This window comes from Gossypium hirsutum, chromosome D09, assembly GCF_007990345.1.
Source record: "Gossypium hirsutum isolate 1008001.06 chromosome D09, Gossypium_hirsutum_v2.1, whole genome shotgun sequence".
Classification (NCBI taxonomy): Eukaryota; Viridiplantae; Streptophyta; class Magnoliopsida; order Malvales; family Malvaceae; genus Gossypium; species Gossypium hirsutum.
The window spans coordinates 52,990,323-53,006,032 of record NC_053445.1 but is presented as its reverse complement, the minus strand read 5'-3'; the positions used below and the strand labels follow the sequence as shown (position 1 = coordinate 53,006,032).

At 32.3% G+C, this 15,710-nt stretch overlaps 3 protein-coding genes across 3 annotated transcripts; 2 read left to right on the top strand and 1 right to left on the bottom strand.

Moving 5' to 3' along the window:
- The first annotated feature begins 213 nt into the window (after window positions 1–213).
- Window positions 214–1,556, top strand: LOC107929037 (myb-related protein 305). Its single transcript, XM_016860364.2, has 3 exons — window positions 214–617; window positions 785–914; window positions 1,015–1,556. The coding sequence occupies exons 1-3, from the start codon at window positions 464–466 to the stop codon at window positions 1,514–1,516; spliced, it is 786 nt and encodes a 261-aa protein (XP_016715853.1). The 5' UTR covers window positions 214–463; the 3' UTR covers window positions 1,517–1,556.
- A 2,739-nt stretch (window positions 1,557–4,295) lies between these two features.
- Window positions 4,296–6,693, bottom strand: LOC107929014 (probable folate-biopterin transporter 9, chloroplastic). Its single transcript, XM_016860336.2, has 2 exons — window positions 6,145–6,693; window positions 4,296–6,053 (listed from the first exon to the last, which is right to left on the bottom strand). Exons 1-2 carry the CDS (start codon window positions 6,575–6,577, stop codon window positions 4,966–4,968), a joined length of 1,521 nt encoding a protein of 506 aa, XP_016715825.2. The 5' UTR covers window positions 6,578–6,693; the 3' UTR covers window positions 4,296–4,965.
- A 2,304-nt stretch (window positions 6,694–8,997) lies between these two features.
- On the top strand, window positions 8,998–14,716 carry LOC107929073 (DEAD-box ATP-dependent RNA helicase 13). Its single transcript, XM_041101392.1, has 15 exons — window positions 8,998–9,313; window positions 10,017–10,286; window positions 10,532–10,722; window positions 10,809–11,003; window positions 11,365–11,541; window positions 11,634–12,019; window positions 12,191–12,371; window positions 12,531–12,653; window positions 12,745–12,861; window positions 12,975–13,079; window positions 13,265–13,405; window positions 13,652–13,717; window positions 13,835–13,993; window positions 14,192–14,273; window positions 14,393–14,716. The coding sequence occupies exons 1-15, from the start codon at window positions 9,109–9,111 to the stop codon at window positions 14,443–14,445; spliced, it is 2,451 nt and encodes an 816-aa protein (XP_040957326.1). The 5' UTR covers window positions 8,998–9,108; the 3' UTR covers window positions 14,446–14,716.
- Window positions 14,717–15,710: the final 994 nt, after the last annotated feature.

The following is a 15,710-nucleotide window of genomic DNA, read 5'->3' as shown; positions in this document are numbered from 1 at the left end:
AAATAAAATCCATGTCAACAATTTACACATGAATTAATAGAAAATTGTGCCACATAGATAATAAAATTAAAGAGATGTGAAAATTGAATTAAAATTAAAATTAAAATTTAATGTATATAAATATACCAAATTAAAATTGATGTATAACATTATAAATTATATCAAAACTCGTGTATAATTTTAATATTTATCTCATAAATGAAATGTTATATTAGAGATTAACTACTGTACACAAGAGAAAGAAGAAGAGAGAGGAAAAAGAAAAAGAAAGATAGGGATGATTTTGAAAACGACTGATGGGAGGGTTGAAGCAAAAGGCTTCTTTAGTGCATATATAAATATGTGACACACTAAACCCAATATGGCACAGAATTTGCTAGAAAAATAAAGGTAAAAGACGATTCTTTTTTACCTTAAAAGCATTTTTATCTTAGGTTATATAGCTTTTTCTCTTTGTTTTTACATGTCTTGGGCACTAATGGCTAGACACTTTGGTTGGGGTATTATGGAAGAAAGCTGGAGGAAAGGTCCTTGGACAGCTGAAGAAGATAAGCTTCTTATTGAATATGTCAAGTTACATGGTGAAGGTAGATGGAACTCTGTTGCCAAGCTTGCTGGTAAGCAAAATTCATAGTCTCGAATCGGGAAATGAACGATAATAGATTTTAGGATTTGGATTTTGAACCAACTTAGATTAGGTGTTGAGTTCAAACATTATAATTGCATTGAGCTAGACATGTTTTTTATGTATGAAATAAACATATATTCTTTGCTGTTTGGACAGGGTTAAAAAGGAATGGAAAGAGTTGTAGGCTAAGGTGGGTGAATTATTTAAGGCCAGACCTTAAAAGAGGCCAAATAACACCACATGAAGAGAGTATAATTCTTGAACTACATGCAAGGTGGGGAAACAGGTAAATCAATGATCTGATTCGATAAAAACTTTGGGTTTTTTTCTGTTTTGATTCGTGTAATTAAAGAACTTGAAACAAATCAACGAAACACATTCATCAGGTGGTCAACAATTGCAAGAAGCTTACCTGGAAGAACTGATAATGAGATCAAGAACTACTGGAGGACCCATTTCAAGAAAAAGCCTGATAACTCCATTAAGGCAAAAGCTCGAATACTTAAAAGGCAACAATTTCAACAGCAACAAATCCTGCAACAACAGCAACAACAGTATCAACAACAACAAAACCAATTAGACATGAAAAGGATCATGTCTTTGCTCGATGAAACGGAACATAAAGTTCCGTATGTGCCACAGATGAGTAGGCAAGAAACTATGGGTACTACTAATTCGTACCTCAATCACAACAACACGACGGATCAAGAACAAGGCTTCGTTTATCCCATGATAATCGATGGCAATGTTTCGAGCAGCGATACATCGAACGAGGAATTTCTTTGGGACGGTTTATGGAACTTGGATGATGATTTCAATGGGAATTTCAGTGCTGCATGTGCAACGAGCAAAGCTAGCTTGCACAATTTAGCCACCCCTTTCTGCTAATTTTCTTTGATTTAACATAAATGAATAACTTTTTCAGATTCGGATAGAGTGTTGGATATGAGTATGGTTAGTTTTGTTTTAAGTTTTTTCATGTTACGTCGGAGATAAGTGTCTGACAAAAGTACTTCAATGAAATTGAAGAATCCGAGCAACAATGTTGTATGAAAATTTTATGGTGTGATCAATTAAAAATTTTATTTTTAGATTATGACACACCATAACGTGGGTGAATAATAATATTATGTATAATATATATTTATAATGAAATTATTATTTATTGCAATAATTATCATCGTGAATAATGAAACGGACTTTTGAACCCAACTCAACTCATGAAGAGTGACATTTTTAGAAGCGAGTATTAGTTCAAATTGGTGCCACACATACTATTAAGTAATATTTGATTATTAAATTCATAGAAGGAAATTAAGATGAAAAGAGTATTAAAGTGTATGATTAAGGAACTTTACTGTACATATTTTTATTGCACTTTCAAGTTCTTTTTTCTTTGTAGAAACATTCTTAAAAAAAAGAAAAGAAAAGAATCAACATTAATTTATAATATTAACATGAAGATCCTTAATTATCAGAATAATTAATCACATCTAATCCTCTTAGTGCTGGCAGATTTTGCTGCCATCAACTTAATTTAAAAACTATTTCATTGTTTCTTTCATTAATTAATTATAGTTATAAAGTGCATTAGATTATAATTTAGGTTTTCTTTATTTTATCAATTTACTTCACTACATAATTAACCCATATATTTAAAGTTTATGTTATTAAGATTCATAGTGACTGTCGAATATTATCACGTGTTTGATACAAATTTATTCTTTTTAATTTTTTTTCAATATTTAATCTCTCAAATAAAAATTTCAATAGCATAAAATTAAAATTAAAATAAATTAAGAGGCTAAGAGTGGAACTAGATTCTCTTTGTTGTGCTTATTTCAAGCATTAAATTAATTCCCAACTTAAATTCTTTAACTTGCAAGTGCGGTGATAATGTCACTTAATTTGACATTCTTCAATTATGGATGCTTCTTTGTAAATTAATTATATATATTAATAATTTCTTCTATAAAACCAATCACAATTTAATTAAAATAATAAAATTCCCGACTAATTGAAGAATTAAATCCATCCAAAAATTCAATTTAAAAAAAATATTCCAACCCCATCAAACTAAATACACAACATATCACTTCTATTTTTATTACTCTATAGAACCCTTATGTCTTGTCATTGCTATGTTTCCCTTTAATTATTCTCTTTTTGAAGTTTTATGCCATCAATTAAAGCATAAATTGGTGGCTCTAAAAAAAGAAAAAGATGATGAAGCATCTGGGTTTCAAGGAGTATATACTTAGGAGGGAAAGAAAAGTACAATTTTCTGATTGGATCTTTTTAGGATGATATTTATGCATTTTTAAAATTTTCATAATTTTATTTCATATTATTATGGTATGTTATATTTTAATTATATTTCTCATGCGGGGTTTTTTTATTTAAAAAATTACCTTCCATCTTAGGTCATATTCAAAGAGAAAGTTGAAGTTAGAAACAAAGTGATATGTTATTTTATTATTAATATATTAGTAGTAGTAGTAAAGCCTACGTTAAAGATTAGAAGTAGATTCTTCTTTGATTGCAGTCATCTCATATGTTATCTTTTGTAGATTTGTCATTTTCCGCAATGCATAAAAAATAGTTAATTTAATATTTATCTTTTAATAATAAAATTAAGAGTAAATTAAATTAACTATTTTTATGTATGAATTAAGGTTAACTTAATTTACTAGAGAATGAATTAAAAATTGAGAAATAATTCCCACCAATAATCATAAAAAGAACAAAATGAAAAGAATATAAGTAGATTATGTACAGGAAATTATTTTTTTAAATAATTCATCTAATATTAAAATTGTTAATCCATTCAAAATTTTATGCACATAATAAATACAATTATATGTCAACATATAAATCTAAAGCTTAAATGTAAATTTCGCCCTAAATTACACTTCCTTTCCAAAAAACGATACTTGTTTTTTCAGTTATGTATTTTAATTTTTTATTATCAAAAGTAATGTTTAAATTATTAATTTCCTCTAATTTTATCTTAAAATATGATACCAAGCAATAAAAACATAACACGTGGCATGTTTTTATTAGATATCTTATATTTTTTATAAGAAATAATTTTGTCCAAATTTGCAAACCAAAATCCAAACATTTTTCTTCTCCAATATCTGACACTAACTATCAGATCAATTTGGACATAAGGTTTGCACTTCTACTCATTGATGGGTACTAATCTATAGTACCGATTGTCAAATCGTCACTTGGAGCTTATCCGTACTTAAAAAAATAACTTAACAATCCATTGACTTCAGTAAAATCTTTTCAATAATTTAGTAACTTAAATAAAAACTTTTAAATAGTTAAATGATCATTTTATAACTTTTTAAAGTTAAACGATTAAAATATAAATTTACTAATAATTTAGTGACATACAATTTGCCTTTTCATTAAAAATAAAGGTGAAATTAAGTCAACTATAAACAAAGTGAGATATTACCATCCTATGTTAATATTTGAATATTCATTATCCTCCTCTTTTCTCTCTATAAATTGTATTTTGATACATCAAACATTGAGATAAAATCGAAAGGTTTGATGGATCGAAACAGACAAATTTTACGGTAGGTTAAATTGATTTTTTTTATTTTTTTAATAGAAGTAACCGGACATCGATATCACTCCAAAACTTAAAACATAGATGAACTGATTTTTGCTTTTCTTTTTTAGAGGTAAAACCAAAGGTACAAAATACTATGATCTTATTCATAATTTAAAGCATAAGATGATATGAAACATACCTACACACCGGAAAATCGAAAACTATTGGTCGCACAAAGATAATCCAAGCAGAAAGATGGCTGATTGGTTGACACTGTACGGAACTTGAGATAGAACTAATCCACGTATGGTATTATGTTGGTTTGAATCTTTTATTCTTAAACATCTGGGTTTGTTCTTATATTTGATGTTGTTGATGAACCCTTCAACGGGTCGGTATTGTCTTTTGTTGAGGTTTTGTCTCTTGACTTTGCAGAGAGTTTAAGTGCTTAAAGTTGCTTGAAGAAGCGACAGGTTCAATAAAGCAAGTGCATCTTGTCAGAACAGATTGTGCACGACGCATAATCAACTATCAATTGAATTCGGTCATCTGCACTTAGTAGGGTTAGAAACCATGCCCTTTATATGGCACTCAAGCTCTCGTAAAGTTGAGGAAAAAACCCAATTAAAGACAATATTGACTCATTGAAAAATTCCTAAGCTCCGAACATATCACATTTTGAAAACTTCTCAAGAAGAGGTCAACCTTCACTCAATAGATGCATATCTGAACATTCCATGCTCACACCCGAACCTGAGTAACAACCTCAAATTCTCACTGAACCAACAACTCTTTCAAATCCTTGAGTTTCACCAATACATTTCTTCATTTCCTTCTCAGCAGGACAAGACATAGGCAATTGATGAATCCATCCCAAAGGCAACAAAGCTGCAACAAACTGTATCAAAAGTCCAACAGGCAAGCTCGTATAATCCCCACCTTTTATCCCAAGCAAAGCAGCCAATCCAACACCCCAAAACCCACCAACAAGAGACGATAAACACACCGTCGATGCTACAAACGAAGTGAAAGACCCTTCACAACCTTGAGGACACAATGTTGCCAACAACACCATAAAAGGAAGGATCTTAAACTGTGCTAGTGTTTCAGCTAAGCCAGAGAAACAAAGGGTAAACACTTCATTTGATATATGAATACCCGCATTGATCTGTCTCACTAAAATAAGGTCAAGCAAAAGGGTAAATGCATACACAAATTGTATGCCACCAACAAGTTTTCTCATGGGGATTTGTTTCCAATGATTATCATAGATTAGGGTCAACGAAAGAAGCATCAATTGGCCTATTACTTTTGACATTCCAATCACTGAAAGGTCTAAGTTTAGACATTGAATTTGGTAGGAAAAGGTTGAACCTGACAGGATAGGAACCATTGCAATGGATGTTAGGATCCATGTTAATGGCTTGGATATGGTGTCTTCACTTATGGCAATCATAAGGCCAGACAAGTGTTTTCTAATGTTGTCTGTAATGGATTTTCCTGTTGGGGTTTGTCTGTGGGACAAACCAAGACATTCTGATGAAGAAATTGCAAGTTGAAATGATAACAAAGCTGAAAAAATGAGGAACATAGTCCTAGGTTGTAGTTTGTGTGAGAAATATCCACCTAGGAAGTTACCTAGGATCCCACCAACAGCTAAAGCCATGAAAGAATAAGATTGAAGACCTTTGATTCTGTGTTTTTGACCATGTTCTGTCACAAGAGCATCCTTTGAAACTTCTTCAATGGATGCTCCAAAGTTACTAAGAAGAACACATGCCATTAAAGAAGGTAGTGTTTGACCTGTAACTGGAATCAAAGCTAATTGCCCCCATGAAAGTATCTGCAGAAGAACTGAAACTTGGATTATATCAGTATACCATATTTTAAGCTAGTAAATTTCTCAAACATCTACTGATCTAAATACAAGAAATATAAAACTGACCTCCAATGCAAATATAAGGTATTCTATGAGGACCTGCAATATAAAAAGCATCAGAGAGGATACCATAAAGAGGCTTGGCTACCATGGGAAAATTAGCAGAGTTTTGAACAAGCTGCAATGTTGAAGGATTGAAGTTAAGATTGTGAGCCATGTGGAAATTCAAAGCCAGCCATGGGAAGCACCTAAAACCTTGAACCCAATATCCCAATCCACACAAAGACAACATCGCCTGAAAACCATAATGGGATTTTGTGTTGGTCATTAGAACAGGGTTTATGAATTGGGTTTTGGGTTTTATGTCATTTTGAATAGGGTTTTGATGTTGTGAAGACCTGGATATTGATCTTAACTTTGTGCAGCTTTCATGGATTCTTGGGGTTTTGGGATTGGTCAAGAATATCGGAGTTTTAGTGGAAATTACTGGGTAAATCATAGTTTTTGTAGATTAAAAAATGGAATTTTCTTGAGTTTTATTGATATGCAGAGGATGAAGAAGATCAAACATATTCAAGTTATGAGGAAGAATGAACATTAAAAGGTAAAATTATACAAGGATTTTATTGAATCTATACGTTTATATTTCATGCACGTGAATAGTTAATTATTCATATAAAAAATTAAAATAAAAAATATATGTGAATTACTTATATTAATTATGTTTAAATTCGATTTTATATATAAAACTTTACACCACAATTTAATTTTTATATATATACTTAACTTAAATTAATATTTATATATTAAATTACACGTTAAATTAAAATTTATATATGAATCAAATATTTAATCCTTAATTATATTCTTGAGATATTAAGATGGGGAGGCATCGATTATGATTTAAAATGGACGGACCACGTGCTTTATGTCCTAAAATATGTTGGATGTATGGGGTCAAATCAAATGAATAATCGGTCCAAATGCTGATATATTCAAGTAACGATAGTAACAACACGTGTAACATCTTGTTCGAAGACTCCTATGAACCGTTGGTTTTTTGGTATTTCTGTAATAAAAGAGTGATGGTTATTTCATACGCGCGCTTGTTTCCCACGCTCGTGTTTTGCGACATTAACGGCTCCGCGGCTGCGTGGCCAACGAGCATAGTTTAGTTACGCTAGTGTTTTCAAGCATTGAAAATGGATCTAGTAATTTACTAATTTTCAACTTAAAAATAATATAAAAATATGACATGAATAAAATTATAAATAATCCTTAATTTTAGTTCAAATTTTTATGTTGTGCAACAATCAACTCGAATTGCTAGAAAAAAAATATTTTCCTAAGTAACTTAATGCAATAATAATGTAAACACAATTCAAATCTGAAAATTTTTAATAAAATAGTGATAAATCAATATAAATTTTCAGTTTTGAAAACAACATGTAATTAAAGAAAATAGAGAATAAAGAAAAGTTTGGAAAACTAAACAAGTAAAAAAGCGAATTAATCAAGGCTTTCTAGAATTAAGAAAAAAAAAACAAAGATGAAAGAATGGAGGGATGAAAATGAAGATGGAAAATGATAAGTGATGGAGGGTGATAAAGACAGTTGGATAGATAGCTTAGTATATGTGATGAATTTGGATCCACCACTAAATTTAAATTATAATTAAATCTTTCATTGATTATTTATAATTTGATAATTTAAGATTATAACGAAAATTCTCACATTTAATTCAATCTACTCGATAACATTTCATACTTTACTCACTCACCATTTTCTATCTGACCAAAATCGTATCAATCAATTACAATCAAAGCAAACAATTTTTTTTTAAATGGAAGAAATTCTCTCATTTTAGCCATAAACAGGACTATAGACATAAAGAGATGGAGTAAACTAGAGAAAGGAGAATTAAAATATAAAACGAACTCAAATGTATCATATTTAGTCAAGAGTTAATCAAGAGTTTTAGGTGCCAGAAGCTTAATCCAAATGGCTAAAGAGAAAGTTTCGCAGAAAACATTAATATAACAGAGTCAAACGACCATCCAATGACAATAGAAAGAAATTGAGAGCTTCTTTGTTAGAGTTTTGAGTTAAAATTACGACTAGTTAATTAAAAAGTTAGACCGTGAGGGACAAAAACTTTGTTTCAATGTGTTTTTTTTTTATCAAATGAGGTGGTTGGACCGTGGTGATATTATTCCAATCTATAAAAAGTTCCAAATTCTTATTACATAACTTTTTAACAATTAAACAATCAACTTGTAACTTTTTAAAATTGAGTGATCAAATTGTAAATTTACTAATAGTTAAATGACATTAAATATATTTTACCCTATAATAAATAGTGACCGAAATATTTCGGTTAATTCAGTCAGTTAACCGAATTAATTGAAATTTATATGTTTTTGTCTTTTTGTTAAAACAAGTACAAAACATACAAAAAAAAAACATTAAAATTAACCGAAATATATGTTTTTGTCTTGAAAAGTTAACCAAATTAATCGAATTTCCATGTCTTGAAACACTACATAAGTCTTGAAATTAGCACATAATTAACACATAATATTAATTATTAAGTTTGATTAATTCGGTTAATTACCAGATTTTGAACTGAATTAATAAGTGACCGAAATTTCAAAAAATCATTAACAGACTTCGATCGAACTAAAGTTCAATCACCAACCGATTAATCGACTTAAATCAATTCGACTGGTTAATTCGATTTTAGTCGATTACCAAGTTAACAGGCCAATGGCATAAACAATAACCTTAATATAGTCCAGTGACCAATTTGTAGTTTTTTAGAATTAAGTGATCAAAGTGTAAACTTAGTAGTAGTTAGTGACTTTGGTCTAATTTACCCTAAATAATTATATAAAAAGGGGAGAAATACGGTGAAACGGCACATTCCAAAGCATAAAACGATCTTATAAAAACAAACCAAAAACCTTCCTCTCCGATTATTATTCTAAAACCATTATTCCAGCAGACCAAAAAAAATAAAGCTTCACGGCCATGGCCACCCCTTCACCGCCGCAACGACAACAAGAAGAAAAGCAATCGGTTTCACTTTCAAAGAAAAAGAATCAAAACAGGAAGAGAACAAAACATGACCCAGAACTCGAACGACTCGACTCACTTCCTTGGAACTCTTCTCTTCCCAACGAAGAAGAAGATGACGCATTCTCTCTCTTCATTGGCTCTGGGGACCTCGACGGAGGTTAGCCTTTATAAATACAGCAAGATCCCATATATTATATATTTTGCTAGAATGTGTTAAGTTTTAAAACATGGATATTATTAGTTTGATTTTTTTTTTGTTCATTTAACTTTAGCAAGGTAGCAATATGACTTAGTTTAAGATGATGACTGTTTTTTTGTTTGTTTGAATTTTTTTTGATTTGACTTAATATTGGCTTTGGAACTGAAGGGATGTTTGGGTTTATGGGGTTTTAGCTGCTGGAGCTTAGTATCTGTTTAGTTTTATCATTGTTGTTTTTAAGGGATTGGATTTCAAAAGGATAAACTAAGTCAATCAAAGTGGTCATTTAGGATTACTTTTTGTTACTCATTTTATTTATTTCTTTGCTTTTGTCACATTTCTAAAGAACTTAAGTAACTAGTAAAGTCTTCAGATGTTATGGAATTTTGGGTTCATAGGTTTGAATTTGACGATATTCGGTTGTGCAGAAAATTCATTGCAAAGTGTCGATAACATCTGTGGCTTTTAATTTTTGTTGTGCGTGAAACAATGATGATATAAGCGTAGTAAAGGGTATGATTCGTGTAAAGTTAAACTAAGTATTTGGAAGTGTTTATGTCGCTTAAAATATTTGCTTGGAGCTATATTCTGCTAAGGGTTACAGTTGGACGGTTTGAGCTTGTTCCTATTTTGTAATTTTTGTTGATTGTAATGAATGCAGGCTTTCTTTCCCTTGAAGAGATCGATGAATCTGATTATGGTTTAGATGTGCCTGGAGCTAAGAAGAAAATTTCTAATAAAAATTCAAAATTGAAGAAACAAAAACTTGAGGAAGTCACTGAGGGCTCTCGTGAAGATGCTGAAGCTGAAGCTGAACCCGAACCCGCAGAGGGAATGGCAGAGGAGAAGAATGTGAAGGCCAAAAAGAAGAAAAAGAAGAGTAGGAAGAAAAAGGCAAAGGCTGTTCAACAAGAGGATGAGTCTGCAACTGGTTAGTGATTTAAGTATTTTGATTTTGATACACTGATTAAACTACTTGTAGTGTATTATTTGATTAAGACTTGTTTAATTAACTGGTATCTTCTACTTCTAAGTCCCTTTTGCTTGTGTCGTGTGACTACATCATGCTTTATTTACTACAAGTATATCCTTCTACGAACCTTTTTGTTGATTTCTGGATTAACACTCAATGTAATGTGTTATGACCCCAACATAATCTTTTAACTGTATTTGCAGTTATTGACAGCAAAGATGATGAGAAAGAACAGATGCTTTATGAAGATGAAGCTGAAGCATATGCTGAATTTTATGCATGGAATGAGTTGAGACTTCACCCTCTGCTTATGAAATCAATATCTCGGCTTGGTTTCAAGGAACCTACTCCCATACAGAGAACTTGTATTCCTGCTGCTGCTCATCAGGGAAAGGTTTGTTGTCTAGATTCTTGTATGAAGTGTTTTACTGTCAATGATGATGTCCTTTTCGAAGTAATTGTAATTTGTTTATTGGATAGGATGTTATTGGTGCTGCTGAGACGGGATCTGGGAAAACACTAGCCTTTGGCCTGCCCATTTTCCAACGTCTCTTAGAAGAAAGGGAAAAAGCTGCAAACATGCTTGAGGAGAAGGGTGAAGAAGCAGGAAAGTATGCTCCAAAAGGTGTTTTACGAGCTCTTATCATTACTCCTACTAGGGAACTTACGCTCCAGGTATTAATAATCGTCTTCTTGTTGCTTTTGTCAGCTAGGCAGTTGCCCATACGGAACACACTAACCCTTTTCAAACCACATAGCGTCATTTTAGTTGCATGTATGTTTGGATAAGAATAAATGGTATTTTATTTAGTCTATTAAAACCTGAATGCTGAAGCTTTATAGCTTTGGATGCGTGGACCTTGAAAGCCTTACCCTTTTTTCATAGTCCTAGCTCCATGAATTTTATTAATGAGTTATCGTAGTTGAGAATTCTCCTGCATTTTGTTACAGAACACACCCTTTTAACACCACATAGGGTCGTCTCAGCTGCATGTATGTTTTACCTATTTTTGGACATTTTATTTCCTTTCTCCAGGTTACAGATCATCTTAAGGAATTTGCCAAGGATATCAATGTTAGAGTGGTTCCCATTGTTGGTGGCATGTCAGCAGAGAAACAGGAACGTCTATTAAAAACGAGGCCTGAGGTAATTGTTGGAACTCCAGGGAGATTATGGGAGCTTATGTCAGGGGGAGAAAAACATCTTGTTGAGGTTAGAAATGAAATGATTTTGTTCAAGTGCTCTAATTTTTTATGATTTGTTAAAATCGAGCATCGTTTTCACTCTCCTTTTTATTCTGGCAGTTACATTCATTATCATTCTTTGTACTGGACGAGGCTGATCGGATGGTTGAAGCGGGACATTTCCGAGAGTTACAGTCCATAATTGAAATGCTCCCTATGACCAGTGGTACTACTGACGGACAATCTCAAAACACGCAGAATTGTGTTACGGTTTCAAGCTTATCAAGAAAAAAGAGACAAACATTTGTTTTTTCTGCAACTTTAGCACTTTCTGCTGATTTTCGCAAGAAGCTAAAGCGTGGTTCATTAAAATCCAAGCAGTCCACCGACGGGCTGAATTCGATTGAAATTCTCTCTGAGCGAGCAGGAATGAAACCCAATGCTGCAATTGTTGATTTGACAAATGCATCAATTTTAGCAAAGAACCTTGAGGAATCTTTTATTGAGTAAGTGCTTTACCTTTCTTTTGCTAGCTTTGCTCCTTTAACTCATCTACTTACAAACATTTTTTACGATTAAAGATGAAATCTGCAACTTCCAAAATTAGAACATATGTTTGAATTCTATGGTGGTCTTTCTTGTAGCAGAATAATAATACGTTATCATAAATTCTGCAGATGCAGGGAAGAAGATAAAGACGCCTATCTGTATTACATTTTGAGTATTCACGGTGAAGGGAGAACAATTGTTTTCTGTACATCGATTGCAGCTTTGCGTCATATTTCTTCAATATTGCGCATCCTTGGCGTCAATGTTTCAACTCTTCATGCTCAGATGCAGCAGCGAGCTCGGTTGAAGGTTTCATTCCCCTGACTACATTTCACTGTCTTGTACATAGTCTGAAGATATTTGGGATTTCTACATCTTTTATAATTGCACATCGAATCCTTTCATACCCAAGTTTTAGCCATCATTTTTGCTTGAATGTAACCCTGTCCGGTTCTCTTTTTGATGCAGGCCATTGACCGTTTTCGTGCAAATGAACATGGCATTCTTGTTGCCACTGATGTTGCAGCAAGGGGCCTTGATATTCCCGGTGTTCGAACCGTTGTCCACTATCAACTTCCTCATTCAGCAGAAGTATGTTGAAATTTGATGCCCATTAATGAGATTTCGTTAATATTCCCCTAGTCTTAAAATCTCAATATTGATTATATTTTTCCGGTTGTAGGTTTATGTCCATAGAAGTGGAAGAACTGCTAGAGCCTCTTCTGATGGGTGCAGCATTGCTCTTATCTCTCCAAATGATTCCGCAAAGTTTGCCTCTCTTTGCAAATCATTTGCTAAGGTACCGTTTTGAAGGAAAATTTCCTGATTCTTATCTAAACCTAGTTGTTGAATCAAATTTATCATCTAGTAGTTGGCTTACATGCTTTACGAGTGCATTGGATCCGTATGCAGGAAAGCATCAAACATTTTCCTTTAGAGAGCTCTTACATGCCTGAGGTCATGAAACGACTATCTCTAGCACGCCAAATTGACAAGATCTCACGGAAAGATTCCCAGGTATATAAATTTTAATCATTTAGCCATCTTGCAAGCCTTATTACAATTCGGTACCGAGTAATATTCGTGCTTGAAATGTTTTCTTTTTACCTCCTATTCCTTAGTTTAATTCTAATTGATTTTTAATTTTGCGCTTTTAATTTCTCTTTCTTGGTTATTTGTAAACTTATTTTGTTTTCCTGTAGGAAAGGGCGAATAAAAGCTGGTTGGAACGGAGTGCCGAGTCTTTAGAATTAGTAGTTGAGAATTACGATAGTGAGGAGGAACGAGTGAAGAATTTCAAGCAAAAGAAAGCCAGCTCTAATCACTTAAAGAAGTTACAACAGGTTTTTATTTGCTATGAATAAATAATCATTATACTCTGTTACTCAGATTCAGGTGTATATGTCGCACATGACTATGTTCTAATTTTTCGAAGCTTTCCCATTTATTTGGAGGATCATATCCTTGGACCTATATATGAATATGTGTCAGACATAAGTGTCATATACGGGTACTTAAATGAAGAGTCAAAGCATCATAGATCATACTAAACCCTGAATTTCAACTTCACCAACTCTTTTTTGGTACAGGAGCTCAATGGATTGCTTTCACGACCACTGCGCCCGAAAACATTTTCACATCGCTATCCAACTGCAGTGAGTTCTTAACATTGTTGTTCGGCACTCATCAAATTCATTTCTTGGTTTAGTTGGTTACAATTTCATTTGCCGTGTATAATTTACGTCCATTTGTTTATATTACTTGTTTCCCAGGCCGGTGTTACACATCTTATACAGCATCAATTTGAAGAATTGGCTAAGCAAAATGGAGATGACAACTTGGTTTTGGGTGAAAACAAGAGACGGAAGATGGTGGTTATCGGTCAAGATTGCGTGGAACCACTCCAGGCACTTCGGAGTGCTGGTCATGAGGTTGTAAATTTAATGTTTTAATTTACTAGCCTAACTTTGTTCTTTCCCCGGAAACCTTCTCATACTGGAGTAGATTTATATTCATACCAATGTGCAAATCAAATGGCTGATACGAGTTATTGGATCATATCTAGCGCTGGACATGTATTTTTCATGTTCGAAACCATGATAGATGAACTCTCTTTTGCGATGTCTCAGGTGCACATGGATGTAAAAGAGAGGGTGGAAAAACGAAGAAATGCCGAGAGTTTGAGAAGAAAAAGGAAAGAGGAGAAGAAACGTACGGATATTTATTCTTCTGTCCTTTTTTCTTTTTCTGATTTTTGTTCGCCACACACTCTTTTTAAGAGAATGCTCTAAGCTTCTTTTTTTCTTTTGGCTATTTCATTGTATTTCCAGGTTTACGCGACCAGCGTAGAAAGCAGAAGAAACAATCTCAAGGGAGAGAGTAAGGTAATGTTCCTCGGGCTCGACTTTGAATGCCGGATTCGAGTATGTATCAAACACGGTTTCATTTACAATTTTCAATGTTTTTTTTATATATTTATAGAACCAAATCTCCGTACCAAGTCTGTGGAATGTGTCAAACATGGGTACGGAGAAAGAATTTTGATTACTTAAACTCGAGGTGAATGTTAGATTCGAGTATATGTCCAACAGTATTACATTTAAATTTTTGTATGTTTTTTTCATATATTTGAAGAAGCAAATGTCGAATTGTTATGTGAAGCTGTAAATAAACGTGAAAAGAACCCATATTTTCATATCATCCATTATTATTGGTAAAAAGGCTGATATTAAGCAATTTCGTTCTTTTAAAAAAATGGTGTAATTTAATCTTGATAATTTTAAAAGTGAGTAATTAATGATAATCAATCATATTATATTGTTAATTGTACGTAATTTTGATTTGTAAAATGACATATTTAGCTTTAAAAGTTTACACAATTTTATCAATTTGATCTTTCATTCAATAAATTTAACTTGCGACGTTGTGTATATGTTTAAGTTAAATTTATTGAATTTTCTAAAATAAAGACCAAAATAATAAAATATGTAAAAATTGAGGGTTAAATTGATTAAATTGACATGATAATGAAAAAAACAATTGAGACTTAAATGTAATATTATACCAATCATAATTATTCCTAGCAATAATTTGAATATCTAAAATGTATTTTTTTTTCTTTTGCCAAACTTCTGGAAGTACTTAAATGGGCACTATTTTGGAACTTGAAAATAAGAATTTTGATCACATAATATATGATTGTATAAAAAATAGTATAACACAAATACAACACAAAATATGGTTTTATGATACATGATTATGCCAAAATTTAAAGATTTTAAAAGTTAATCAATATTTAAATTCATCAAGTCACTTATTTGTCAGTTTGATTGGTTTGTATAGTTCGATTAAAAAAATTATTAAAAAATTATAATTTAAAAAGAACAAGTTCAATTGTTAGTTCAACTCATTTTTTTAGTTCAGTTCAACCAATTCATATCTATTTGTGGATCAACCCGTCTAATGCCTCCTCTTCGTATTGGTACCCAGGTTGTTTTCCGGTTCAACAGACTAGTCCGATCCAGTTCATGATTTGAGTTATGTTAGGCCAAAGTTTAATTTTTAAAAAATTTCTGACCTTCGAGTCCAACCCGTCCAGGCCCATCTGAGGTTGAAAATAGTAAAACGGGCTGAGCCGGGTCAACCCAA

What these genes read in the sequence shown, in the direction of transcription:
- LOC107929037 (XM_016860364.2), top strand. Translation starts at nt 464, where the DNA reads ATGTCTTGGGCACTAATGGCTAGACACTTTGGTTGGGGTATTATGGAA. An exon ending in CTCTGTTGCCAAGCTTGCTG is followed by an intron (nt 618 to 784) that starts GTAAGCAAAATT and finishes CTGTTTGGACAG; the next exon opens with GGTTAAAAAGGAATGGAAAG. An exon ending in CATGCAAGGTGGGGAAACAG is followed by an intron (nt 915 to 1,014) that starts GTAAATCAATGA and finishes CACATTCATCAG; the next exon opens with GTGGTCAACAATTGCAAGAA.
- LOC107929014 (XM_016860336.2), bottom strand. Translation starts at nt 6,577, where the DNA reads ATGATTTACCCAGTAATTTCCACTAAAACTCCGATATTCTTGACCAAT. An exon ending in ACCTTATATTTGCATTGGAG is followed by an intron (nt 6,054 to 6,144) that starts GTCAGTTTTATA and finishes TCCAAGTTTCAG; the next exon opens with TTCTTCTGCAGATACTTTCA.
- LOC107929073 (XM_041101392.1), top strand. Translation starts at nt 9,109, where the DNA reads ATGGCCACCCCTTCACCGCCGCAACGACAACAAGAAGAAAAGCAATCG. An exon ending in ACTTAAAGAAGTTACAACAG is followed by an intron (nt 13,406 to 13,651) that starts GTTTTTATTTGC and finishes TTTTTGGTACAG; the next exon opens with GAGCTCAATGGATTGCTTTC. An exon ending in AAGGAAAGAGGAGAAGAAAC is followed by an intron (nt 14,274 to 14,392) that starts GTACGGATATTT and finishes TTGTATTTCCAG; the next exon opens with GTTTACGCGACCAGCGTAGA.